Genomic DNA, 27,804 nt, shown 5'->3' on the forward strand with positions numbered 1-27,804 from the left:
ATTTAAGCGGGAGAATTCCGCCAGTTTCTGCGTGACGAGCATGTAGACGTCTTCCTCTTTACCGAGAACTTGGCTGAAACTGGGCGTGGATGTGCGAGCAGCAAGCTTTCACTGCTACTGCACCGACTGGGAGACTCACGGAGGCGGAACGGTGGTCTACATAAAGAAGTTGCTGCGCCACTACCTGGTGCAACTCCCTGAGATGCCAAGCTTGGAAACCACTGGCGTCGTGGTCAGCACATCAGATGGCCAAGTTACGATTTTGGCGGTCAACCGACAGCCGACAGGACACCTGTAACCCAGGGACATTGAGATGCTGCTGTCGATGCGCAGAAACCTATTCATCGGCGGCGATCTCAACGCCAAACACCCGGAGTGGCACTCCAGGAGCACCAACAACAGCACCAGGAGGATACTCTGGGTGGACCAAGACGCCATAGTGCTGGGTCACTTTGACACTACCTACTACCTGGAGCGCGGCCGTCCCAATGGTCTGAATATCGCGATCATCAAAGGGGCAGCACACAAGGCGATCACGACCACTCAGTATGCCCTGCCGTCTGATCACTTGCGAGCGATCTTTGATCTGAACACAGATGGGTGGCTCCCACCACAGCACAAACTGGGAACACTTCCAGTAACACCTGGCCAAGACCGTCAACGCCACCCCCTATCCAGACGAGGATGGGGTGGATGCTGCACCAGCCGCATTCACCCACTGCACACCACAGCGGCAGATGTAGCAGCGCCGCAGCGACAAAGGAAGCTGAAGGACAACTCCAAACAACTTCCACCGGTCATCCTAGAGGCCACCCGAGAGAAAAATCGGGTTTTCATTGAGTGGCGGCTCACACGAAATCCTATCACCAAGCAGCTGCTCAACTGACTGCGCCGTGGGATGTCGGCGGCCGTCGGCCACCACCGAAATCGGGACTGGGCTGGCAAAATAGCCACGCTCAGGATCGGCAACGGCAGCATCTGAGCGATGACCAAGAACTTTCAGAGGAGGGGCCAGCGCATTCCGCCGCTACAAGTTGGTCGTAACGTCGCCGCAGAGCCGAATGTCAAGGTCAGCGTGCTCGCAGACACCTTCGCGGAGAATTTTACACCGGTGGACGACGTCGTCGAGGACGACATAATCCGAGGTGGCTGAGGGTCTCCCACTGTACATGAATTGACAGGAAGAGGACGACGTCACCGAAGCCACCACACAGGAAGAAGTTCAACGTCCCCTCACATTCCTACAGCCCAGGAATGTAGGGGGATGTGACCAGATCGACAACATACTGCTGAAGAGAGTGCCGTCGGAAGCAGTGCACATTGTCACTGCAATCTTCAATGCCACCCTTTGTTCAGGCGTCTACCCCACTGCGTGGAAACACGCCTATGCAGTCGCCATCCCGAATGCTGGAGTGGATCCCAAGCTGGCGCAAAACTATCACCTCATAAGCCTGGTGCCTTCCCTCCCAAAAGCCTTCGGGAGGATATACGCCAGATGGCTACAGCGTCACATCGGTGAAGAGACCCTGATTCCTGATGATCAGTTTGGCCCTCGACACAACACACACTTCTGCGACTGGAACTCGAGTTCGAGTCTCGGTCTGGCACACAGTTTTAATCTGCCAGGAAGTTTCTTGTCAGCGCACACTCCGCTGCAGAGTGAAAATCTCATTCTGGAAACATCCCCCAGGCTGTGGCTAAGCCATGTCTCCGCAATATCCTTTCTTTCAGGAGTGCTAGTTCTGCAAGGTTCGCAGGAGAGCTTCTGTAAAGATGGGAAGGTAGGAGACGAGATACTGGCAGAAGTAAAGCTGTGAGGATGGGGCGTGAGTAGTGCTTGGGTAGCTCAGTTGTTAGAGCACTTGCCCGCAAAAGGCAAAGGTCCCGAGTTCGAGTCTCGGTCTGGCACACAATTTTAATCTGCCAGGAAGTTTCAACATAAGAAATTGACTAACGAAAAACAAAAACATATATGTGCAGGCCATAAGAGTCTACACTAGCAAGTCCCCCTTAAACATCCCAACAACCACCACCTCTACACTAGCAAAGCAGACAGTATAATATATAATCATACTATAAAAATATATAACCTATGTCCGTTAGAATGCTTATTAGAGCATCGTGTAAAAACCTGAAGTAATCCTTTATTTACCGAGGAAAATCGCCAATCAACCATTTTGAGATTTTATTTCCTTTTATTTTGACAACCAGTTTTGGGATCTCAATAATGCCATCTTCAGGCCCCTGCATATTAAAAACAAGTACACGCACAGTGTGTATCAAATATACCACAGCCGACTTACAGAAAATAAAACATAGTAATAAAAGTTCTTAAAACGTACAAAATACAATTTGCAACATTAAGACAAGTGCCTGTACACGTGCAACACAAAGCACAACAAAGCAGAATATGTACACATACTGATTAGCACTGAAACTATTCTTATAGATGAGAAACGCCCTAGTTCTTATGAAAACTTATATTGATTCAAAGTAAATCGTTGCGATATAACCTACGCACTTCACAACAGTGTATATATCTATCGCCTAATTATTATCACTACTGGTGATATACCATAATTACTCGTCACGACATCAAAAACGCAACCAGATGTGAAACTCAAAGGCCCACAAGATATTAAATGAATAATGGTATGCAAGAAATATGCAAGGAATACTCATAAAATATCTAGAGACGCCAAAGAAACTGGCATAGTGTAGGCGTCCCGGTGGTCCCGGTCGCCTACGGTGGACTGGAGGCCAGGCGGTGACCTCTCCAGTTGTCAGGATGCTAGGAAATGACTGTGGACGCGTCAGAAACGCCAAAGAAACATTATTAATTCATAACACCTTTATTCCTGCCGAGTAAAATGTGGCTTGGTGATATCAACGACCTTCCCCAAGTTCTCGCTGACTCGTAGCGATGACACCAGCTCCGGGCCGCACAGTCTTGGTAGCGCAGTGCCGCATGCTGTGACGTAGCGAAGGAATGTCCTTACTTCGTACTTTGGCCACGAGTGGCTGGTGGCGCCAAGTTGGCCGGCCGGCTCGGCTGCGGACAGCAAGCCGCTGCGCATAGAAGGCTGTGGGTTGGAGTCCCGGTGCTGTCGGTATGAGAGGCGTTCTCGTAGTGCGGAGTGTACTCTATCCCACCCCGTCTTCTTCCCTGCTCCTCCTGGTGGCTCGTCCGCAGTGGACAGGCGGAATGGGCTGCAGCCCCCAGTGTCGTCGGCTCACCCAGTTGTGACGGCGGATGCACAGTGGCTAGGCCCCGCACGATCTCGACGACGGCTCACTGATGTGGTCAGCATTGGCGGCGAGCGAATTTACTGTGATGGCTGCTAATCCTGGGTTGATGATTGACAGCGGCAGCAAAGAGGACCAGAGCTGGTACTGTTCCCTCACGTCTGCTGCTGAATGGGCCGCCCTTACTGCAACATCTCCTTAATAAAGAGCAGCGACCCACATCTAACTGCAAGTCTAACTGCAAGTGCCGTGTTGCTGTCAAAGCTGGCGTATTTAAAGGAAGCACGAGCGACGTCCTGACGTCATGCTCGTTTGTAATTAACACATTCGTTCCACTTATACTGCTGATTCATCTGTCGTACTCGCCCCTTAGGCGTTCTTGTGACAGAGTTACGTGTTGTTGTGGCAGACTTACGCGAAGTTGTGAAATGCAGTACAGCTCATGCTATACCTCTGTCTTACACTCTACGAAAGTCTCCGTCTAACACAAACCCGCGTGCTAAGCAATTCTCTCTCGCCTGTTATGTGTAACCAGGCAATTGTCCCTGCGTGACGACACATTCCGACACCCGTGCAGTACTCTTACCTCTTGGCTAACCTACCGCCTCTGGCTCTCGGCATAGGCAACGAAACTTTGACAATATTCCACGTTTCCAACTCTTTACTATTCCGCGACACTACAACGCTGCGGTCGGCAACGCCTATAAAATTCGTCTAAGCATCTTTTATTAGCCCTGAACTGATAAGGGTTACTTCTCGTACCCTGTCTGTGGTACCGCGCGCCTCGGAATTTCAATCCCCGCCAGATGTCATGGACGTCGAAGACCCCTAGAGGTCTCTGCACCATCGCGCCATAAGCTGTGGCGGCGCGCGCCTCCTGGCCCGCATTTAGTGTGAGGGCGCCACAGTGGAACACGTGGTTGCAGCAGCCAATAGCGGCGCCCCTGATAGAGTATTTATGCGCCTGCCTCTCGCTCAGCCAGCCCCCCCCCCCTTTCGTTTTTCCTCTCCTCCCTCCTTGTTTTCCCCCTCCTCTGTCCAGGTCCCGCGCCCCCCCCCCCCCCCCATCAGCCCTTGGCTATGGTGTGTCATCTTTGTGCCAACATTTTAGTGCAGTGTTTACAGTGAGTGTTGAGTGTTGTGTGTCTTTTCCGAAGTGTTGCGAACGGAAATCATACTGTCGCTGGGTGTGATTTTTATATCTCTTGCGAACAGAAACCAGACTGTCGCCATGTTTTTTAATTGTCTGTCTACTATTTTACCTGTCTGCTTCCTGTGTATTTTATTAACTTTGTTTTATGTTTTAACTTTCCACAATTTTCCGCCGTTTTACAATTTAAGTCACCGTTTTATCACCTGCTTTTATTGTTTCTTATCTTCTTCTTACGTTTTAAAAAGTCTATAGGCTGCAGAGCAGCGTACTAAGCAGCTGCCAGCCCGCCCCCCTTAGGGGGGAATCGAAATTCAATAAAGGAAAAAAAAAGCTCAGCCAGCCAGTCTAACCTTGCGCACGTCTCTGGACACATTGCCTCGCCTTAGACAGCTTATTTACTTTCTTGTTCTGTGTACGAGTGGACGTGGTTGTTAGATTTTCTTGTGACTCCGCTGTTTTGATCTCGCTGTTGTTCGTTCTGTCCTTCGCTGGTCGTGTCCGTCCTCTCCCGTTGTGTCGTTGTTCGCGGGCCGCTCCGCGGGTCCCGCCGTGCTTTCCATCACTTCAACCCCGCGACCATTCCGATCACCGTTACAACACTGTTCAAGCTCACAGAACCTTTTATGGGCGTGGTTAAGTCAGATAAGATTTCAAACCTCAACGAGAAGAAACAGGGTCACCACCAGTATTGCTCTTCCTAGATTTTCTAGAGCGAACTGGAATTCGTTGGCTAATCTGACTATTGATTGAATACTTAATACAATTTAGTGAAGTTAATTACTCTTCATTCTCCAAGCAAGATCAATTATTGAACTTAAGAAACATGAAATACTACACAAATGGCACTGATGCTAATTAATAAATAGGCGGGAGACGAAAGATCACAATTCGCATGATTTATTTCTAAGTTCACACGTAAATGGGGAGTACATGCACGGTTTAGACGCTGGTGCCAGCTCACTACCAGCGTGAAGCGCATCTAACATTTATTGAAGTCCAATTGGAATAAAGGAACGGAAATTAGTACACGTTCACACATATGCATACAATAGGACAATAGCTACAATTTAATACATAATCAGGAGAGCAAGTCATGGTGGCTCTCTTTAGTGTCAATAAGTGTGCGCACCATGTGGTTACTATTTGATCGAGCGCCCCCAGGAAAGTGACACAAGAACATGAAAATTGGACGCTGTCAGTTAATCATGAGAAAGCAGTTTAGTTAAATCAAATCACACCCTAATTTAATGGACGGTATCAGACTCTGATACGATACAGAACACGAGGAGAAACACGTGTTTCAGTGACACAGAATTTTCTACAAAACATTCAACGGGACGAGGGAAGATAATACACGTACAATAATTCTTTCACACCATACTCACACCTAATCAAGATAACTAATAATACATCAAGCCCGCCTAACGCCAACTACGCCTTTCCGCCGCCCTGTCTAGACCTGGGAAGTTTCGTTAGGTGGGTAGCTCTTAAATAATTCATCTCGAAGTACAAATTTCAACTATTCGAGGTTTGAATAATGAATTTTCAATTAATCTGAAGTGACTCAAATATTTCACTATGAATTTACATTATGCTCAAACGCGCCTAACACAATGCTCTAAGCAGAGCGTTCCCTTAACATAGGTACTCACCAATCTCAGGGCGGACAACGACCACTGACCACGCTCCCGCTGTGCACAAAACCGACGCTACCCCCCCCCCCCCCCCTCTCCCTCCCCCGACGCCTGACTTAGTCAGAGGAACAGCTTCCTCGACCAACCTAACAATGACACCTAAAGCTTGAAAGGGATAGGCCTCTCTATCCAGAACGGAGGGCCTGAGGGACTGAAAATTTGCCATCCTGCACGAGAGCAGAAGACAAGCAGCTTCCCGTCTGCTCTGGGCAGACGACTCTATATCCACGACCACTACTAATTACGGCTACCAATAACTTCAAAACACACAAACTAATCATTCATTCTCAAGCCATACATAATCCACTAACACTCAGAGGCGAGGGAATATATATCTACAGAATTTAATTATGATATGAAATTTCGACTTGATCATTGGGTAACGTTCACAAACGGCAACCTACAGTGGCGTCAAACATGTACAGTCTCATGTGAAGCGTCCTGCTCAGCCTCCTCGAGGGAGTGCAAAAAACATTAAGGGAAAGAAGACATGGAAGGTCTCTATGACACACCGTCACTGGCAATAGGTTTATGGAGAGACTCCAATGAGTCGTATTAGCGATGGGACACAGCATCTCCGAGGTAGCGATGAGTGGGGATTTTTCCGTATGTACCGTGAATATCAGGAATTCGGTAAAACATCAAATCTCCGACATCGCTGCGGCCGGAAAAAATCCTGCAAGAACGGAACCAACGACGACTGAAGAGAATCGCTCAACGTGACAGAAGTGCAACCCTTCCGCAAATTGCTGCAGATTTCAATGCTGGGCCATCAAGAAGTGTCAGCGAGCGAACCATTCAACGAGACATCATCGATATGAGCTTTCCGAGCCGAAGGCCCACTCGTGTAGACTTGATGACTGCACGACACAAAGCTTTACGCCTTGCCTGGGCCGGTCAATACTGACAGTGGACTGTTGATGACTGGAAACATGTTACCTGGTCAGACGAGTCTCGTTTCAAATTGTGTCGATAGGATGGACGTACACGGATATGGAGACAACCTCATGAATCCATGGACCCTGAATGTCAGCATGGGACTGTTCAAGCTGGTGGAGGCTCTGTAATGGTGAGGGGCGTGTGCAGTTGGAGTGATATGTGACCTCTGATACCCCTAGATACGACTCTGACGGGTGACACGTACGTAAGCATCCTGCCTGATCATCTGCATCCGTTCATGTCCATTGTGCATTCAGACGGACTTGGGCAATTCCACCGGGGAAATGCAACACCCCACACGTCCAGAATCGCTACAGAATGGCTACGGGAACACTCCCCTGAGCTTAAACGCTTCCACTGGCCACCAAACTCCCCAGGCGTGAACATAATTGGGCATATCTGCTGTTCAGATGAGATCTCGAACCCCTCGTACTCTTACCGATTTATGGACAGCGCTGCAGGATTCATGGAGTGAATTCCCATCAGCAGTACTTCAGACATTAGTCGAGTCCATGCCCTGCCAAGTTGCGGCATTTCTGCGTACTCACAGGGGCGCCATACAATATTAGGCAGGTGTACCAGTTTCTTTGGTTCTTCACTGTACTACACACCAAATCAAAAAATAAAAAGTAATGGCCTTGTGTCCCTTACATCAATTACTATGCGGGAAAATACAAGAGTGAAACAAACAAGGGCTTCAAATCTATATCAACTAAGGGTAGTCTTCCAATACGTCGACTGACAATGTAATACTGTTTCCCTGGGAGTATAAAGTATCACATTATCGCCCATCTGTAAAATGACGAACCCATCCAAAAAGGAACTGACATATAGCAAGCTGTATCGCGACAGGCGGTGTGGGGATGGAACAAGTTGAAAGTAAGCTAAGATTGCAAAGACCAACGGGACACCAAAGTATAAGCCCAAAATGAATCAACGGACTTTAAAGTAAATCGGTCAAGAACTTTTCGAAATTTTTGGTAACATTGTTAAACAATGTCTTTTCTTTACATAGTAATACAGGTAAACGAACAAACTGCACGGAATTTGTATTTACAGGGTGGCACACGAAATGTGTTACCAATTGTTACTTTCACAATTTACGAAGCACATTAGATATCCCGCTGGGATCTCTACAGCAGTACCAGCAGAGCTTGGCAAAACAAATGAGTTACGAAATGACGTGCAATTCACGATACTGCCGCTAGGAGACTAGTAAGCAGCAATGGCTGACAATGGAAGACTGACGACACAGCAACGATCAGCAATTGTGTTACTTTTTTATGAAACGAAAAGCCTTGTTGTGACTCAGAGGCGTTTTCGACAACAGTTTAACACACGATGGGTCCCTAGCAAGAAGACCATCCATAGGTTGTACGATAAAATTGTACAGGAAGGAACAGTATTGGAAGCGAAGCGACCTAGGCCTAAGCTTATTTCTTCGCTGGAGAATATTGAAGTGGTACGAGTTGCTGCACAGAGAAGTCCCGGGAAATCGTATAGAAAGGCAGCAGTGCAACTGGGACTATCCAGACGCTCCGCTCAACGCATTCTTAGAAGTGACCTCCATATGTACACATAGAAGATGACCTGTACACAGAAGCTCACTGAAGAACACAAGCAGCACAGACTACTGTTTGCTCAGTGGGCGGAGGATAGGAAAGAAACTCTCAACAACGTTTGGAGTTCAGAGGAGGCGCATTTTCATTTAGACAGTGTGGATACCAAACAAAATGTACGCTTTTGGGCCACTGAAAACCCACAAGTGCTTCATGAACGAGAACATTATGCTCCGAGAATTACAGCGTGGGCAGCAATTTCCAGTCACAGACTTATTGGACCCTTTTTCTTTAAAGAAACTGTGAACAGCGAGCGTTATTTGAGCATGCTTCGCAATATCTTCATTCCACAGCTTCTTGCTACTGCTTTGCCCTTCAAAACGCAGTGGTTCATGCAAGATGGAGCAAGGCCACATACTGCTAACACTGTGTTGGAGTTTTTACACGAGCATTTCGACATGCGGATCATTTCACTCAGGTTTCCAGGTCGCTTCAATGACGGACAAAATCGGCCCCCCAATAGTCCAGACCTCAATCCATGTGACATTTTTCTTTGGGGGTGCCTAAAGGAAAAAATTTTCCCGAAACGTCCACGTGATTTAATGGAGTTCAGAAGAATTATTCTTCAAGCTTGCAGTGAAATTACGGAAGACATGTGCCCTAGGGTAATCACTAACTTCAGTGTTCGTTTGAAGGAAGTGAGGAAACGAAATGGTGCACATATTCAGCATGTGCTGAGTTAGAACAAATCTGCATGGACGGCTCTTCATTGTAGTGTATATGTTCCTTTTAGATTGTATTGACAATAAAGTTTATATTCAAAAACAAAATGGTAACACATTTCGTGCGCCATTATTAATGTGGAAGATACAGTCGTGTGAAATGGGTCGAGTCTCGTCGGAGCGAGCTGTAGTGTGCAAGTGGCAGTGACTGACCGTTTGCGCTCGCCCTCCATGAAGACGACGGTGGCGAGGTCCGGCACGTCGGCGCACTGCAGGTCGCCCGGCGGGCTGTAGGACAGCTGCGGCGCCATCCTCTCCACCTTGGGGTAGCACGCCTCTGCCGCCACCACGCCGCGGGCCCCCACCTGCGGGCAAGCCGGGCCATGGCGCTATTACGTGGGCCGCCGCTCCTGCCATCCAGCACGAACAGTTGTGATGTTTTTGTGGTCTTCAGTCCTGAGACTGGTTTGATGCAGCTCTCCATGCTACTCTATCCTGTGCAAGCTTCTTCATCTCCCACTACCTACTGGAACCTACATCCTTCTGAATCTGCTTAGTGTATTCGTCTCTTGGTCTCCGTCTACGATTTTTACCCTCCACGCTGCCCTCCAATACTAAACTGGTGATCCCTTGACGCCTCAGAACATGTCCTACCAACCGATCCCTTCTTCTAGTCAAGTTGTGCCACAAACTCCTCTTCTCCCCAATTCTATTCAGTACCTCCTCACTAGTTATGCGATCTACCCATCTAATCTTCAGCATTCTTCTGTAGCACCACATTTCGAGAGATTCTATTCTCTTCTTGTCCAAAATATTTATCGTCCATGTTTCACTTCCATACATGTCTACACTTTCAGAAACGACTTCCTGACACTTATCTATACCCGATGTTAACAAAATGGCTCTGAGCACTATGGGACTCAACTGCTGTGGTTATCAGTCCCCTAGAACTTAGAACTACTAAAACCTAACTAACCTAAGGACATCACACACATCCATGCCCGAGGCAGGATTCGAACCTGCGACCGTAGCAGTCGCACGGTTCCGCACTGCGCGCCTAGAACCGCGAGACCACCGCGGCCGGCGATGTTAACAAATTTCTCTTCTTTCGAAATGCTTTCCTTGCCATTGCGTCTACATTTTATGTCCTCTCTACTTCGACCATCATCAGTTATTTTGCTCCCCAAATAGCAAAACTCCTTTACTACTTTAAGTGTCTCATTTCCTAACCTAATTCCCTCAGCATCACCCGACTTAATTCGACTACATTCCATGATCCTCGTTTTGCTTTTGTTGATGTTCATCTTATATCCTTCTTTCAAGACACTATCCATTCCGTTCGACTGCTCTTCCAAGTCCTTTGCTGTCTCTGACAGAATTACGATGTCATCGGCGAACCTCAAAGTTTTTATTTCTTCTCCCTGGATTTTAATACCTACTCCAAACTTTTCTTTTGTTTCCTTTACTACTTGCTCAATATACACATTGAATAACATCGGGGAGAGGCCACAACCCTGTCTCACTCCTTTCCCAACTACTGCTTCCCTATCATGTCCCTCAACTCTTATAACTGCCATCTGGTTTCCGTACAAATTGAAAATAGCCTTTCGCTCCCTGTATTTTACCCCTGCCACCTTCAGAATTTGAAAGAGAGTATTCCAGTCAACATTGTCAAAAGCTTTCTCTAAGTCTACAAATGCTAGAAACGTAGGTTTGCCTTTCCTTAATCTAGCTTCTAAGATAAGCCGCAGGGTCAGTATTGCCTCACATGTTCCAATATTTCTACGGAATCCATACTGATCTTCCTCAAGGTCGGCTTCTACTAGTTTTTCCATTCGCCTGTAAAGAATTCGCTTTAGTATTTTGCAGCCGTGACTTATTAAACTGATAGTTCGGTAATTTTCACTTCTGTCAACATCTGCTTTCCTTATGATTGGAATTATTATATTCTTGTTGAAGTCTGTGGGTATTTCGCCTGTCTCATACATTTTGCTCACCAGATGGCAGAGTTTTGTCAGGACTGGCTCTCCCAAGGCTGTCAGTAGTTCTAATGGAATGTTGTCTACTCCCGGGGCTTTGTTTCGACTCAGGTCTTTCAGTACTCTGTCGAACTCTTGACGCAGTAGCATATCTCCGATTTCATCTTCATCTACATCCTCTTCTATTTCCAAAATATTGTCCTCAAGTACATCACCCTTGTATAGGCCCTCTATATACTCCTTCCACCTTTCTGCTTTTCCTTCTTTGCTTAGAACTGGGTTTCCATCTGAGCTCTTGATATTACATCACCCTTGTATAGGCCCTCTATATACTCCTTCCACCTTTCTGCTTTTCCTTCTTTGCTTAGAACTGGGTTTACATCTGAGCTCTTGATATTCATACAAGTGGTTCTCTTTCCTCCAATGGTCTCTTTAATTTTCCTGTAGGCAGTGTCTATCTTACCCCTAGTGAGATAAGCCTCTACATCCTTACATTTGTCCTGTAGCCATCCCTGCTTAGCCATTTTGCACTTCCTGTCGATTTTTGCACGAACAGTATCTGTCGGTAAACTGAAGAGGGACTGAGCGAGTCCACACTCTGCCTACCCAGCTACGTCACGAGGCGCTTCTACAGGCTGCTTCACAACGTAGTACCGGCCCTGCCGCGGCGCGCGCTTTAAATCCGTGGCGACGTCACGTACAGATACCTCTTGGCTGCGTTCATTTTTAGACAAATGAATTAAGACAGTAAGGAATACAATACACGATAGCTTCTTCCGAAACACAACATTATAGAGAAAATATTATTAAGATAAGAACGGAAATCAGGATTATACCACCAACATAGAACCGAATGCCTGTTCATGTGAATGTATTGTATGTTCTTCTATTGCTATTCGTGAAACGAACCGCATATAATGCAATCAATCTGTATAATTTAAGGCTTGCTCTTACTTTGTGTTTCTACTAAAAAGCAGAAGTTTTCTTCGAAGGACTGCATTGAAACTTAACAATTTTTGCAACACGAAGAGTGTTTAAAAAGTAAGCAGAAATTTATAATTTTGTTGTTGTATTAGTGCGACTTGCACTACTTTTTTGCCACTGTCTTCGTAAACATGTCTCAAAAGTATGTGTACAATGTTATGCATATTGGGTATTTACTCTGTTGTCGTCTGTAAAAAAGGTTACGTGTGTTTCGGTAGCATCAACGATTATTTGTTTTGTATAAAAATAGATTAGAGAATCTGTATTAAATTTTGTTATAGCGATGGAATAAAGTGTATGAAATTTTTAGAAATGTTAAATATTGCTTTTGATGAGCCTGTTATGAGTGAATCAAGGGCACACAAGTGGAATAAACATTTCAAAGCAGGCATTAAAGGACAACGGTTTCACAAGCATGGATGAGATTAAAAATGCACAGTTAAGAGACATATAAAATATCCCGAAGAAACAGTTCATAAAGAATTTCGGGAATTGGAAAAAGCACTAGCGCAATTATATAGTATGTAATGGGGAATATTTTTATGAGGATAATATTGCTGTAGATTAACAAATAAAGTTCTTACCAAAAACTAAAAATTAATATGTGAACGCTCCACGTATGTCAAGCTTTTTGCTTAGAAGTCCAGAATCGATGTACATGTTTCGAATAAAATTTCAGGAGAGTTTAGAATAGCTATTGCGCACTTATTTCAAGCAATATGTCTCAGAATAAGGTCAATAGTGACCGAGACAGAGATTTAGTGTTCCATAAGCATCAAAGGTTTTACGAAATGCCGGCTTGGGTGGCCGAGCGGTTCTGGGCGCTACAGTCTGGAACCGCGCGATCGCTACGGTCGCAGGTTCGAATCCTGCCTCGGGCATGGATGTGTGTGATGTCCTTTGGTTAGTTAGGTTTAAATAGTTCTAAGTTCTAGGGGACTGATGACCTCAGAAGTTAAGTCCCATAGTGCTCAGAGCCATTTGAACCATTTTTTACGTAATTTTGAAACTGTCTATAACGATCGGTTTCCTAACAAGATTATTCGTTTTCCTTTGCGGCGATTCCACTAAACCATGCGGCTTATTTTCACGTTCTACGAAGCTGACGTTTGCATAAATTGCAGCCCTTTACTAGGACTGGTAATATTAGCCAACAGTTCTTTTTGGGTCGCCTCTTTAATACACGCTGTAATAACATTAGAGACGATCGAACGCTCGTTACCCCGCAAATACCTCCTCTTCCTGGTATTCTGCACATTTTCTTGCAATGCTAGACGATTATCCATCATTTCCGGATATCGAAGTACATCAATAAGTATACAGAGTTAAGTGACTGGCACTGACAACTAAGATCCCACGAACAGAAACGACGTATATCACTGCACGCCAGTCTAGACTACTAGACAGGTAAGGGGCAACAAGAGTTTACAGACAGACTATACCTGACGCTTTTGCTAGGGGTGCCACATTCAGTTCGCGAACAGGACACACTCATTTAGGATGCGCCATCCATCGGTTGGTTTCTCACACTAAACTCTGATTAAAAAAAAAACTTGATATTTGTCATTTGTCAAATGGCGCGGCAATGTTGCCACCACAGCCGGTCTAAGGACACGCTGCGTCTATAGCACAGGTGAACTTTTTTTTTTTTTTTGGAAATTTGTGTTAAGGACTATGGGACCAAACTGCTGAGGTCATCGATCCCTAGGCTTACACACTACTTCATCTAACTTAAACTAACTTATGCTAAGGACAACACACACACCCATGCCCGAGAGAGGACTCGGACCGCTGACGGGGGGAGCCGCGTGAACCGTGACAAGACGCCTCAGACCGCACAGCTACCCAGCGCGGCTACAGGTGAACTTCGGGGACCTATTCAGCAGTATGTACGAGGCATGTTCAAGGCAAGTGCACTGTGACCACCACGGGATGTGTTTTTTTTTCTGAATGTTGATAACTCTGAATGGTAGGGAGAAATCCCCTGGCCAGAATGAGCATTGCAGGAACACAGTAGCATGTAAACTCCCATTGTAGTGTGCAGTTGGGTGCAAGGTATCGGCAAGAAATCCCTCCACGTGTGCTGTGATCCACATCCCACTCTCGGAAGGAATAACACCTACCTAATTTTTTTCGCGAATCAAAACAGTTTACGGCGATGATATTATCAACATAACGAGTGTTTAAGTTGGTTCAAATGGCTCTGAGCAGTATGGGACTTAACTTCTGAGGTCATCAGTCCCCTAGAACTTAGAACTACTTAAACCTAACTAACCTAAGGACATCACACACATCCATGCCCGAGGCAGGATTCGAACCTGCGACCGTAGCGGTCGCGCGGTTCCATACTGTAGCGCCTTGAACCGCTCGGTCACCCAGGCCGGCGAGTGTTTAAGTGGTACAGGGAATTTAGTGGAGGTAGAGCAAATACCGTGACTAACAGAGGAGTGGAAGACATTCCATTTCGACAGGTGGGTTGGTGCAAAAAATCGAGAAAACTGTTCTCTAAGACCACTGATTGACAATGGGTAAAATACCTGTAATATTTCCACAACTCTCCAGAACTCTCCTACGCGAGACACTTGCAGAAACGCGACGATACTGTGCTCAAGATAAGTCCCAAAACAACTGACAAAGCAGCGCAAGAAAAACTGGGCCAATAGCGCCCGCGAGTTTCTTGAGCGATTTGAATTGGAAGGTGAGGATTTTCTGGGCTCTACGGTTCAGAATAAACGAGAGCGGCTTGTTACAGGCCTGAGACAAAAAGACAGCTGCCACAGTGGAGCGACACCAATTCCCCATCTGTCAAAAAATTCAAAATCACCATTTTGGCCAAAAACCGTGGTCTCAGTGTTTTGGAACGGAAAAGGCATAATTTTGGTCGAGTTTCTGTCTCAGGGAGAGACCATCAACGCACAACGGTATTTTAAGATGCTAAACAAACTCAAAAGCAGAATTCAGAACAAAAGGGGGGGAGTGCTGACGAGAGGAATGTGCTTGTTACAAGACGACGTCTGCCCTCACTTAGTCTTACCCAGCAAGACAGTCGTGGACTCATTTGGTTGGCATGTTTTGACCCCCCCCCCCTCCACCCCCCTCTCCCACACACACATACACCCACACTCCCGTGACTTGGAGCCTTCGGATTATCATTTTTTCATCTCCCTGAAGGCACACATGAGCAGAATTAAATTTTCGACTGACGAGAAGGTGCAAAGGAAGGTTCTGAAGTGCGGGAATGAGTTGATGGGAGACTTATTGAGGACGGCATAAAGAAGTTTGTCCCACGGTTCATTACATGCACGGAAAAGGATAGCGATTATGTGGAAAAGTATTCAACAACTATATAAACAATATATTGAATTTTTTTCAAATACACTTTTTCTATTGGAGTATAGAACATGCCTCAAACTCATATTCTTTCTTAACAGTACTGATCTACTTCTACATTGTAAGACGGAAGTTCGAAAAGAAAGTTACACTCGCACTCCAAAGGGACACACTACTTTTCAGCATAGTCACCAAGTCTCTGCAAAGAGCACTCAGGATGCTCTACAGATCGTTCAACTCCTCGATGATGGAAAATTGCTCCTCCATCACGGAGCCATTCGAGAACCACTTTTTGAAGATCCTCATCGTTCGAAACTCCACGATTGCTGTGAATCACTTCCTCGGTTTCCTGTATATTGTCGTCTGTGGTCGATGTCGATGGCCTTCTCTCCCAATTACAGGGTGGCGCACGAAATGTGTTACCAATTGCTTCTTTCACAATTTACGACGCACATTACATATACCTCTGGGATCTCTACAGCAGTACCAGCAGAACTTAGAAAAACAAATGAGTTACGAAATGACGTGTAATTCACGATGCTGCCGCTAGGAGACTAGTAGCAGCAATGGCTGACAATGGAAGACTGACGACACAGCAACGATCGGCAATTGCGTTACTTTTTCATGAAACGAAAAGCCTTGTTGTGACTCAGAGGCGTTTTCGACAACAGTTTAACACACGATGGGTCCCTTGCAAGAAGACCATCCACAGATTGTACGATAAATTTTTACAGGAAGGAACAGTATTGGAAGCGAAGCGACCTCGGCCTACGCCTGTTTGTTCGCTGGAGAATATTGAAGCGGTACGAGTTGCTGCACAGAGAAGTCCGGTGAAATCGTGTAGAAAGGCAGAAGTGCAACTGGGAATATCCAGACGCTCCGCTCAACGCATTCTTAAAAGTGACCTCCATATGTACTCATACAAGATGGCCTGTGCACAGAATCTCACTGAAGAACACAAGCAGCACAGACTACTGTTTGTTGTGCAGAGGATACGGAAGAGACTCTCAACAACGTTTGGTTTTCAGACAAGGCGCATTTTCATTTAGACGGTGAGGCTTTTGGGCCACTGAAAACCCTCAAGTGCTTCATGAACGACAACATTATGCTCCGAGGATTACAGCGTGGGCAGCAATTTCCAGTCACGGACTTATTGGACGCTTTTTCTTCGAAGAAACTGTGAACAGCGAGCGTTATTTGAGCATGCTTCGCAATAGCTTCATTCCACAGCTTCTTGCTACTGCCTTGCCCTTCAAAACGCAGTGGTTCATGCAAGATGGAGCAAGGCCACATACTGCTAACACTGTGTTGGAGTTTTTACACGAGCATTTCGACATGCGGATCATTTCACTCAGGTTTCCAGGTCGCTTCAATGACGGACAAAATTGGTCCCCCAATAGTCCAGACCTCAATCCATGTGACATTTTTCTTTGGGGGAGCCTAAAGGAAAAAATTTTCCCGAAACGTCCACGTGGTTTAATGGAGTTCAGAAGAATTATTCTTCAAGCTTGCAGTGAAATTACGGAAGACATGTGCCCTAGGGTAATCATTAACTTCAGTGTTCGTTTGAAGGAAGTTAGGAAACGAAATGGTCGACATATTGAGCGTGTGCTGAGTTAGAACAAATCTCCATGGACGGCTTTTCATTGTAGTAATTGTTCCTTTGAGATTGTATTAACAATGAAGTTTATATTCAAAAACAAAATGGTAACACATTTCGTGTGCTTTGCTGAGAAGAATCGTACTGTCCTGCATACTTCAACTTTGAGACCAAGTGAGGTGGCACAGTGGTTAGTACACTGGACACGCATTCAGAAGGACAGTGGTTCATGTCTGTTTCCGGCCGTCCAAATTTATTTTTTCCATGATTTCCATGAATCACTTTAGGTGAATACCAGAACGGTTCTTTTGAAGGCACATTGCCGTTTCTTTCTTTTTTTTGTCCAACCTTCCTTAATCCCAGCTTGTGCTCCATCTCTAGTGACGTCGTTGTCGACTGGTCGTTAAACCCTAATCTTCTCTCCTTTTCAGCTGTGTAGTAAGTTTGCAGTTACCACACCATTTCACAACACTGTGATGAACCTGTTAACCATACCACAGTGGCATTGTGTCGGAAGGGAACTCAGATCATATACTCTCTTCTGCCAATTTACCACTCTTGTTGCAACACAGACTTACTATGGGATGACATTTGTAACTTACTGTATAACTTGAAGGAAAAGTCTAACATAACTGTATGTCATTAACTTAATCACGAACAGATGTTACCTACATAGCTTTCTGAATCATTATCTTAGCTAAGTAATCATCATTACTCAGGACATTACTTTTCATCACTGCTGAGTCTTATTAGAGCCATTCACAAAGCAAGCATAAACCGCTGTTTACAAACAATGCGGCTCTCTGTCATAGAATAGAAACAAAATTTTGGACTGTGACCGACTCCGGTCGTGTATAAACCGAAACTGACCAACAGGGTGATCTTACTCTCGTTATCACTAAGTGGGAAGAGTAAGGTAACCACTTTTCCAGGTTTTTACTATTGCCTGAAATACTGGCAAGCAGATCTTGCAGTTGGCTGTCCTTGCAGGCACTGACAGTCTCAAAATTGGTTAGGGAGTATTACAGCTCAGGATGAAAAGTAAAATGCGTATTATTATAAACTTACGAATATATTGGATATTGGATAATTGGATAGAACAAAATATCCTGATATGCTCCATAGAACTATGGCACACAGTAAAACGTCATGATACATTGGTTGGAACGTGTAGGAACACTATTGTCTACATATAAAGCACATACGTGAATTGCCTGTGTGATAATATTCACTTTTATTACACACTGAAAAAAATCACGATGCAAATACATGAGAAAACTAACAAGAACAGGAAGAGCAAAAACTATAAAAAGTGAAAGTAACAGTCCACAACCCAGGGTGTGGTGCATGGGCTGATACTTTACAGCCAAGGAAGGTTACCGCAGGTTCACTGACAACACACTTGTGCTCACTAAGCATAATTCCATAGTCAGTCAGCCTCTATAGCACTGCCCTTATGTGATGTTCATATAACTCACGGTTTTTAGAAAACACGAGTGTGTCATCAGAGTAAGTGAAGGAAAATGAAGTCCCCTTACAACCCCATCCAAAAAATGTTGTCACATCTGTGCCATGTTTTTAAATCCAAAAAGCATCGATTAGTTGATTATGTCACTCCCAATAGGCCCCATTCCCCTAAAGCGCAGAGCACTGGGCATACAGGTGAATTCACACTTGACAGCATGTCCAGCTAGTGTATGGATGGCTAGGTGTGATGTACACATAACTGTCATACATGATACAGCTGATTCTGGGAATGGAGGCCAGATTTGCAGCATTAGTACGAGACAGAAGGGAGGAGTATGAGGAAGTGGTTCCCTTATGTCAGAGTGAGACCTTCGGAAGTTGGCGCTAAATCCAGGAAGGCTTAACGCGCTCAGGGGAGACTTTGGTGCACTTGCCATTTTGGACGATATCCCTCGTGTGTTCCCTTTGCCCTAGAACCAGGAACGATCTCGATTAAGGAGATTGTAGTGCTGGGCAGACGATGTCTGTGTGAAGCATGAGGTGAGAGAAGTCTGCTATCACCTTGTGCATGGAAACCGAATCAGATCCATAGGGTGGCACTGGTCCCGTAATCTTTGTACCAGGTGGAGAAGCTGTGACTAATCCGGCAGTGGTGATTGGATGAGGAAATCTGCTGGGACGTGCAGAGCTTTGCTGTAGCCCATCTCTGCTGACGAGGAACTGAGGTCTGTTTCGAAGGCCGTCCGTAGTCCTAGCAGAACCAGGGACAATACTGAAGTCCAAGCATCATTGTGGCACATTTTGGTGGCTTTTAAAGTGCGGCGCCATCTCTGAACCATGCTGCTGCTTGCCAGGTGGTAGATGGAAACTGTACAATTTTGATAGTTCATTGAAAAGGTTACACTCAAATTACCGCCTTTGGTCTTTAGTGACGCGCAGAGGGTAACTGAAATGTGCCAACCAGGTCTCAATGAACGTCCTAGTAGTCATCTCAGCAGATATGTCCTTGACGGGAGCAGCCTCTGGCCAACGTGTGCATCTGGCCACAGCCATGAGTACGGATCTGTAACTTTCAGATGGGGCAAGAGGGCCAACTAAGCCAATGAGAACATGCCCGAACCTGATCACTGACGCTGGAAAACGTCCCACATCTGCGTGCACATGACGCCTGGGCTCGCTGCATTGGCTCTATAAGCATGCACTAGCCCAGGCACATGCATCTGTGCTCACTGAAAGCCACACGAATCAATCAGTCATCTGACAGCGACATTGGTCCCAGAGTACACCAGGTTGTGGATTCTGTCAAAAGCTTTCTATCAACACTAAAGCATGATGTAGGGTCTCAGGTTGTTTCTAGACACATCACACAATAAACTTGCCGTACCATAAGGTGCAACCAACAGTTGCAGGCATAGGCTGGTGGGGGAGTCATTCAATAACCGTTGAAGTTGTTGATCTGAAGACTGCGCAGAGGTAAGGTCATTGTAGTTCAAAGGAGGCATGAGGCTGTTGCTATGAGAACAGTAGGCAGCTGCAATATTGTAGGAGCCATTAGTGTGGCAGATATCTATTGTAAATTGGCAGGCATATTTGATGTGTCTGAATTAGCGTGGAGAGCACTTGTCGCTGATCTTTTCGATCACTGACACGATTGGTTTGTAGTCAGTGTAATTGTAACAGACCAGGGGATGGAAATGTAGGATGCTCTCATAGGTCACTAAGAGCTCCCTGTCGTAAGTGCTCCAAAATGTTTGGTGTGTTGCACCTTTCGGGGAAAGAAACTCAGAGGTTGCCAATATCTGTTAACTTTTTGGTGTACTGCTGCGCCGAGTGTATTGCTGGTGTCAACAAACAAAACTAAGTGCACCTCATGAGTGGGGTGATAGAGTAACACAGCAATGGTGCTTTCTTGCAAGTCCTTGAACACAGTTGTCATTGTGTCCAGTGGAGAGGGCGCTTGCCTATTGTGCTGTGACCTTCCACTGTGTTTGTGAGAGGCATTTGTGTTGCAGTGGTTCCTGGGCAGGAAGGACACAAAAGTATATAACTTCCCAGGTAAAGGTGTGATGTTGTGTACTGACACTTTACAGCTAAGGAAGATTACCAAGGTTTACAGAGGAGGTACTAGTCCTCAATGAGTGTAATTCCATTATCAGTTAGCCTCTATCGCACTGTCCTTAAGTGATATTCATGTAATTAGTCATCATGTAATTAGTCATCAAGGTAAGTGAAGAAATGGAAGGCCACTTAGAAGGTACCCAAAATATGTTGCCACATCTGGGTCGCGTTTTTACCCCAAAAACCATACTCAAAAACTCATACAATCCAAACAGGCATTATCACTGTAGTTTTAGATATGTTATTGGTTGTCACTGGCATCTTTTCACCAATGTTACATATTAAAAATTGTGCCCCTTCCACCTCAGAACACATGTGAAATCCTAGATTTTTGGTATTGGATAGCTATCTGGAACACATAATTTCGTCTTCAGGGTCACGAATTATGTGGGCACACTAACATCTACACATAAAACACATACACAAATTACCGATGTGATAATATTCGCTTTTATTACACACAGACAAAAATCATGATATGAACATAACAGCTAGCTAACAAGAACAGGAAGATCACTGAACACAAAAAAGTTAAAGAAACAGTGCAACTGACAGATATCGATCAGTCTACTATGAAACTCCCACACTACATTACAGTTAAGAGGCGGAAACTGTCAACCCAATGATGCAACTTGGCGTGAGAGAACGATTATACACTACTAGCTTTTAAAATTGCTACACCACGAAGACGAAGTGCTACATACGCTAAATTTAACCGACAGGAAGAAGATGCTGTGATATGCAAATGATTAGCTTTTCAGGGCATTCACACAAGGTTGGCGCCGGTGGCGACACCTACAACGTGCTGACATGAGGAAAGTTTCCAACCGATTTCTCATACACAAACAGCAGCTGACCGGCGTTGCCTGGTGAAACCTTATTGTGATGCCTGGTATAAGGAGAAGAAATGCGTACCATCACGTTTCCGACTTTGATAAAGGTCGGATTGTAGCCTATCGCGAATGCAGTTTAACGTATCACGACATTGCTGCTCGCGTTGGTCGAGATCCAATAACTGTTAGCAGAACATGGAAACGGTGGGTTCAGGAGGAAATACGGAACGCCGTGCTGGATCCCAACGACCTCGTACCACTAGCAGTCGAGATGACAGGCATCTTATCTGCACGTCTGTAGCGGATCGTGCAGCCACGTCTCGATCCCTGAGTCAACAGATGGGGACGTTTGCAAGACAACTACCATCTGCACGAACAGTTCGACGTCGTTTGCAGCAGTAGGGACTATCAGCTCGGAGACCATAGCCGCGGTTACCCTTGACGCTGCATCACAGACAGGAACGCCTGCGATGGTGTACTCAACGACGGACTTGGGTGCACGAATGGCAAAACGTCATTTTTTCGAATGAATCCAGATTCTGTTTACAGCATCATGATGGTCGCATTCGTGTTTGGCGACATCGAGGTGAACGCACATTGGAAGCGTGTATTCGTCATCTCCATACTGGCATATCACCCGGCGTGATGGTATGGGGTGCCATTGGTTACACGTCTAGGTCACCTCTTGTTCGCATTGACGGCGCTTTGAACAGTGGACGTTACATTTCAGATGTGTTACGACCCGTGGCGCTACCCTTCATTCGATCCCTGCGAAACCATACATTTCATCAGGATAATGCACGACCGCATGTTGCAGGTGCTGTAGGGCCTTTCTGGATACAGAAAATGTTCGACTGCTGCCCTGGCCAGCACATTCTCCAGATCTCGCACCAATTGAAAACGTCTGGTCAATGGTGGCCGAGCAACTGGCTCGTCACAATACGAGAGTCACTACTCTTGATGAACTGTGGTATCGTGTTGAAGCTGCATGGGCTGCTGTACCTGTACACGCCATCCAAGCTCTGTTTGACTCAATGCTCAAGCGTATCAAGGCCGTTATTACGGGCAGAGGTGGTTGTTCTGGGTACTAATTTCTCAGGATCTATGCACCTAAATTCCGTGAAAATGTAATCACATGTCAGTTCTAGTATAATATATTTGTCCACTGAATACCCGTTTATCATCTGCATTTTTTCTTGGTGTAGCAATTTTAATGGCAAGTAGTGTAGTTGTGAGGGTTCCGATATCGATTTTGTATGTAATGTATCGCATCTGCCCTTACTTATCTCTGTATGACTGGAGCAGATAACATGGCACGGGGATGCCCCATATTACATGCCGATTTTGGCGAGCATGACAGTCTGTTTGGTCTGAGCAAGCCTGAACAGCAGGTCACGGTATAGTGCGCTTCGTGCGATCACCCTGTGGAGTGAGGAAAGTTTTGTGAGACCGCTAACAGTTATGTCAATTCTAACAAATCTGACTAATTTCAGTTCTAACAAATCCTGACAAAATAGGACACATTCTATGACAAAAAAGCAAAAGCGAGTATCACGAAGGAATTATGCGAATGGGATGGAAATTGGTAGATGTTGTGTACATATACTGACAAGCAAATGATTACAATTTCAGAAAAAGTGGATTAATTATTGAAGAGAAAGAGCTTGACAAATTGGCCAAGTTAATAACGCATTGGTTCGCCTTTGCACTTATGCAAGCAGTTATTTGGCTTTGCATTTATAGATAGAGATGTTGGATGTCCTCCTGAAGGATATCGAGCCAAATTCTGTCCAAATGCCGCATTAGATCGTCAAAATCCCAAACTCGTTGGAGGGTCCTGCTCATAATACTCCAAACGTTCTCAATTGGGGAGAGATCCGACGACCTTGCTGGCTATGGTAATGTTTGGTAAGCGGAAGACAAGCAGTAGAAACTCTTCCTGTGTGCGAGTGGGCATTATCTTGCTGAAATGTAAGCCCACGATGGCTTGCCAATGAGGGCAACAAAACGCGGCGTAGAATATCGTCGACGTACGGCTGTGCTGTAAGGGTGCCATGAACAACATTCCAAGAGATTCTGCACTGAAAAGAAATGGCAACCGAGACTATCACTCCCAGTTGACGGGCCATACGGCAGGTACCCGGTGGGGTCTCCATCTCCAGACCAATCTCAGCTGGTCATCGGAACACACTTAGCAGCGGGACTCATCACTGAAGACAATTCTACCCCAGTCAATGAGGTTCCAGGCCGAAGATGTATCTGGAAACGCCTCGGACAGCGGTGAGATACTAACCTGAAAGGTCGCCCGCTGTACTGCCCGACAGACAGGAGAGATGGTCTGGGGTGTTATTTCTTTTCAAAGCAGGACCCCTTTGGTTGTCATCCACAGGACCCTTACAGCACAGCAGCACGTCGACGATATTCTACACCCTGTTTTCTTGCCCTTCATGGAAAGCCATCCTGGGATTACATTACAGCAAGATAATGCCCGCGTGCACACAGCGAGTGTTTGTACTGCTTGTCTTCATTCTTGCCAAACCCTACCTTGGCTAGCAAGGTCGACGAATCTCTCGCCAATTGAGTACGTTCGGAGCATTATGGGTTAAACCCTCCAACCAGCTCGGGATTTTGAGGATCTGATGCAACATTCAGACAGAATTTGGCATGATATCCCTCAGGAGGAGATCCAACAATCAATGCGGAGCCGAATAACTGCTTGTATAGGGGACGGAGGTATACGAGGTGCTATCCGTAATTTTCGGGACTGGTGCTGCCATCTGTTGAAAAGCTTACCTTTGGACTAATGGTCACCATCACCCTCGAAGTAGTTCCCATCCGCATGTACACACCAGTCCCAGCGCTTCTGCCACTGGTCAAACGTTTTCTGGAATTCCTGTTCTTTGAGGGTGTTTATCACTACCATCGATGCTTCTTGAATCCTCTCTAGAGTGTCGAACCGACGCCCTTTCAACTTGAGGTTCAGTTTTGGCATAGCACGAAGTTGCAAGGTGCCATATCTGGCGACTACAGTGGGTGGGGTACAACCGCCATGTTGTTTTTTGCCAAAAAGTTCCTGGTGAGCAAGGACGTGTGACAGGGCGTGTTGCCGTGATGCAGCAGCCAGTGCCGTTGATCCCAAAGTTAGAGCCGTCGTCGCCACATGTTTTCAAGGAGCCATCGCAAAACGTCACAGTAGTATGCGGAGTTCACTGTTTGGTTGGGTGGGACGAATTCTTTGTGCACAATTCCCTTGGTATCAAAGAAAACAATGATCATGCTCTTCACTTTGCTCTTCACCAGTCTCGCTTTTTTGGGTCTTGCAGAGCCCGGGCTCTTCCATTGGAACGATTGTTGCTTTGTACCTGGATCATAATCGAAAATCCAGCTCTCGTCGCCAGTGATAACCCGTCACAAGAAGGTTGGTTCACAGACGCTGTCTGACGAAGGTCTGTGCACACTTCAACATGCTGTGCCTTCTGATCGGCAGTCAAGATCCTTGGCACAAATTTTGCGGCGACATGATGCATGCCCAATTCATCATCCAACAATCGTATGTCCCATAACCAACACCCACTTCATCCGCAAGGTCTTGAATGGTTCGACGTCGATCCGCACAAACCAATTGTTGAAATTTGGCAAAAATGTCTGGCGTTGTGCGGCCAATGGGCCTTCCAGTGTGAGCATCATCTTCGACGTCTGTATAGCCGGCCCTGAACCGAGCATGCCACTCAAACACACACATGCGGTTGATGCTGTGTCCCCTAAACACTTGTTGAATCGTTGCAAGGGTCCCTGTAGCACTTTTCCCGATATTCGCATAGAATTTGATACACATGCGCTGTTCTGTTCGCGGATCCATCGTAAAATCGCCACACACCAAACACAGAGTTTTACGGAAATCGCTGTGCACACGCAACACGTTCTCCCAGCTAAATGCCACTCCACACACTGACTCATCAGATATGCAGCTGTCGCCACCTAGCGGTGCAAAGATCTACTACTTCTACTTTCCAGATGGCAGCACCAGTCCCGAAAATTTTGGATTCCACCTCGTACCAACAAGTTATAGACTGGTTAAAATTGTGAAGATCTTTCTCTTGAGTAATTCATCCAGTTATTCTAAAATTGTAATCATATGTTTGTCTGCACAGTCACTGTTCATTACGTCCACCGATTTCCGTCTCATTGGGATAATTCCTTCGTGCTTGGTCAGTGTGGCGAACGTCTGCACCCACGACAGCCTGGAACTGCACTAGAGATTGTTCTACTAGTGCTTGAAACATCTTATGTGGGACATTGGCTACTTCCCTCGCCATACTCGTCTTCAACCATAAACGTCATCAGCCAACGATGTGTGATAGTGTACTGTTGATAAACCCTGCCCTTCAGTAACCCCCAGCCAGAAATATGATTGGTTCAAATCAAATGGTTTTAGTGATCTTGGATTTGAACAATCGGCCAGTGATTCGGTTTTAAAAATGGTTCAAATGGCTCTGAGCACTATGGGACTTAACATCTGTGGTCATCAGTCCCCTAGAACTTAGAACTACTTAAACCTAACTAGATTCGGTTTCCTCCAGATGTGTTACGGAGTAACTGAGCTAACTAATGAGCAGTGCGTCGATAGTCACGAGGAGCAGCAGCACTATTCTCGTTCTTTCGATAAAGTAGCTTTACGAGTAAAGCTCTGCTCGACTCGTCCAGACCCACGTTGACTGTTTGCAGCTGTAATGCATACTAATACTTGTGTTTCAACTCTACGTCGCCGTACCAGTACCGGTACTTAACGTCGGCCGGCCGCTGCGACCGAGCGGCTCTAGGCGCTTCAGTCTGGAACCGCGCTGCTGCTACGGTCGCAGGTTCGAATCCTGCCTCGCGCATGGATGTGTGTGATGTCCTTAGGTTAGTTAGGTTTAAGTAGTTCTAAGTCTAGGGGTGAATATGGAATGTGGGTAAGAAATGAAAGAGGAAGCCACCTGGTAGAATCTTGCATAGAGCATAACTGAACCGTAGCTAACACTTGGTTCAAGTATCATAAAAGAAGGTTGCATACGTGGAAGAGGCCTGGAGATACTCGAAGGTTTCAAGTAGATTATATAATGGTAAGACAGAGATTTAGGAACCAGATTTTTAATTGTAAGATATTTCCAGGGGCAGATGTGGACTCTGACCACAATCTATTGGTTATGAACTGTAGATGAAAACTGAAGAAACTGCAAAAAGGTGGGAATTTAAGGAGATGGGGTGTGGATAAACTGACAGAACCAGAGGTTGTAGAGAGTTTCAGGGAGAACATTAGGGAACGATGAACAAGAATGGGGGAAAGAAATACAGAAGAAAAAGAATGGCTTGCTTTGAAGGATGAAATAGTGAAGGCAGCAGAGGATCAAGTAGGTAACAGAAGATATATTGAATTTAATTGATGAAAGAAGAAAATATAAAAATGCAGTAAATGAAGCAGGCAAAAAGGAATACAAACGTCTCAAAAATGAGATCGACAGGAAATGCAAAATGGTTAGGCAGGGATGGTTAGAGAACAACTGTAAGGATGTAGAGGCTTATCTCAGTAGGGGCAAGATAGATACTGCCTACAGGAAAATTAAATAGACTTTTGGAGAAAAGAGAACCACTTGTATGAATATCAAGAGCTCAGATGGAAAACCAGTTCTAAGCAAAGAAGAGAAAGCAGAAAGGTGGAATGAGTATATAGAGGGTCTGTACAAGGGTGATGTACTTGAGGACAATACTATGGAAATGGAACAGGATGTAAATGAAGATGAAATGGGAGATATGATACTGCATGAAGAGTTTGACAGAGCACTGGAAGACCTAATCCGAAACAAGGCCCCGGGAGTAGACAATATTCCATTACAACTTCTGATAGCCTTGGGAGAGCCAGCCCTGACAAAACTCTACCTTCTGGTGAGCAAGATGTATAAGACAGCCGAAATACCCTCAGACTTCAAAAGGAATATAATAATTCCAATCCCAAAGAAAGCAGGTGTTGACAGGTGTGAATATTACCGAACTATCAGTTTAATAAGCCACGGCTGCAAAATACTAACACGATTTCTTTACAGACGAATGGAAAAACTGGTAAAAGCCGACCTCGGGGAAGATCAGTTTGCATTCCGTAGAAATGTTGGAACACGTGAGGCAATACTGACCCTACGACTTATC

The 27,804-nt window shown here is 45.6% G+C and overlaps 1 protein-coding gene across 2 annotated transcripts in view; it reads right to left on the reverse strand.

Annotated features, from left to right (window-relative positions):
* LOC126416259 (medium-chain acyl-CoA ligase ACSF2, mitochondrial-like) overlaps positions 1-27,804 on the reverse strand; it is a 254,749-nt gene that overhangs the window by 164,038 nt on the left and 62,907 nt on the right. For both annotated transcript variants that reach the window (XR_007575423.1, XM_050083889.1), the window contains exon 4: positions 9,527-9,678. Coding sequence is in view for 1 of the 2 variants with exons in the window: in XM_050083889.1 (XP_049939846.1) it covers positions 9,527-9,678 (152 nt within the window). In the remaining variant the exon portion in view is untranslated. The remainder of the gene's footprint in view (positions 1-9,526; positions 9,679-27,804) is intronic.

The sequence above is a fragment of the Schistocerca serialis genome, chromosome 8 (assembly GCF_023864345.2).
Source record: "Schistocerca serialis cubense isolate TAMUIC-IGC-003099 chromosome 8, iqSchSeri2.2, whole genome shotgun sequence".
In the NCBI taxonomy this organism is placed as follows: domain Eukaryota; kingdom Metazoa; phylum Arthropoda; class Insecta; order Orthoptera; family Acrididae; genus Schistocerca; species Schistocerca serialis.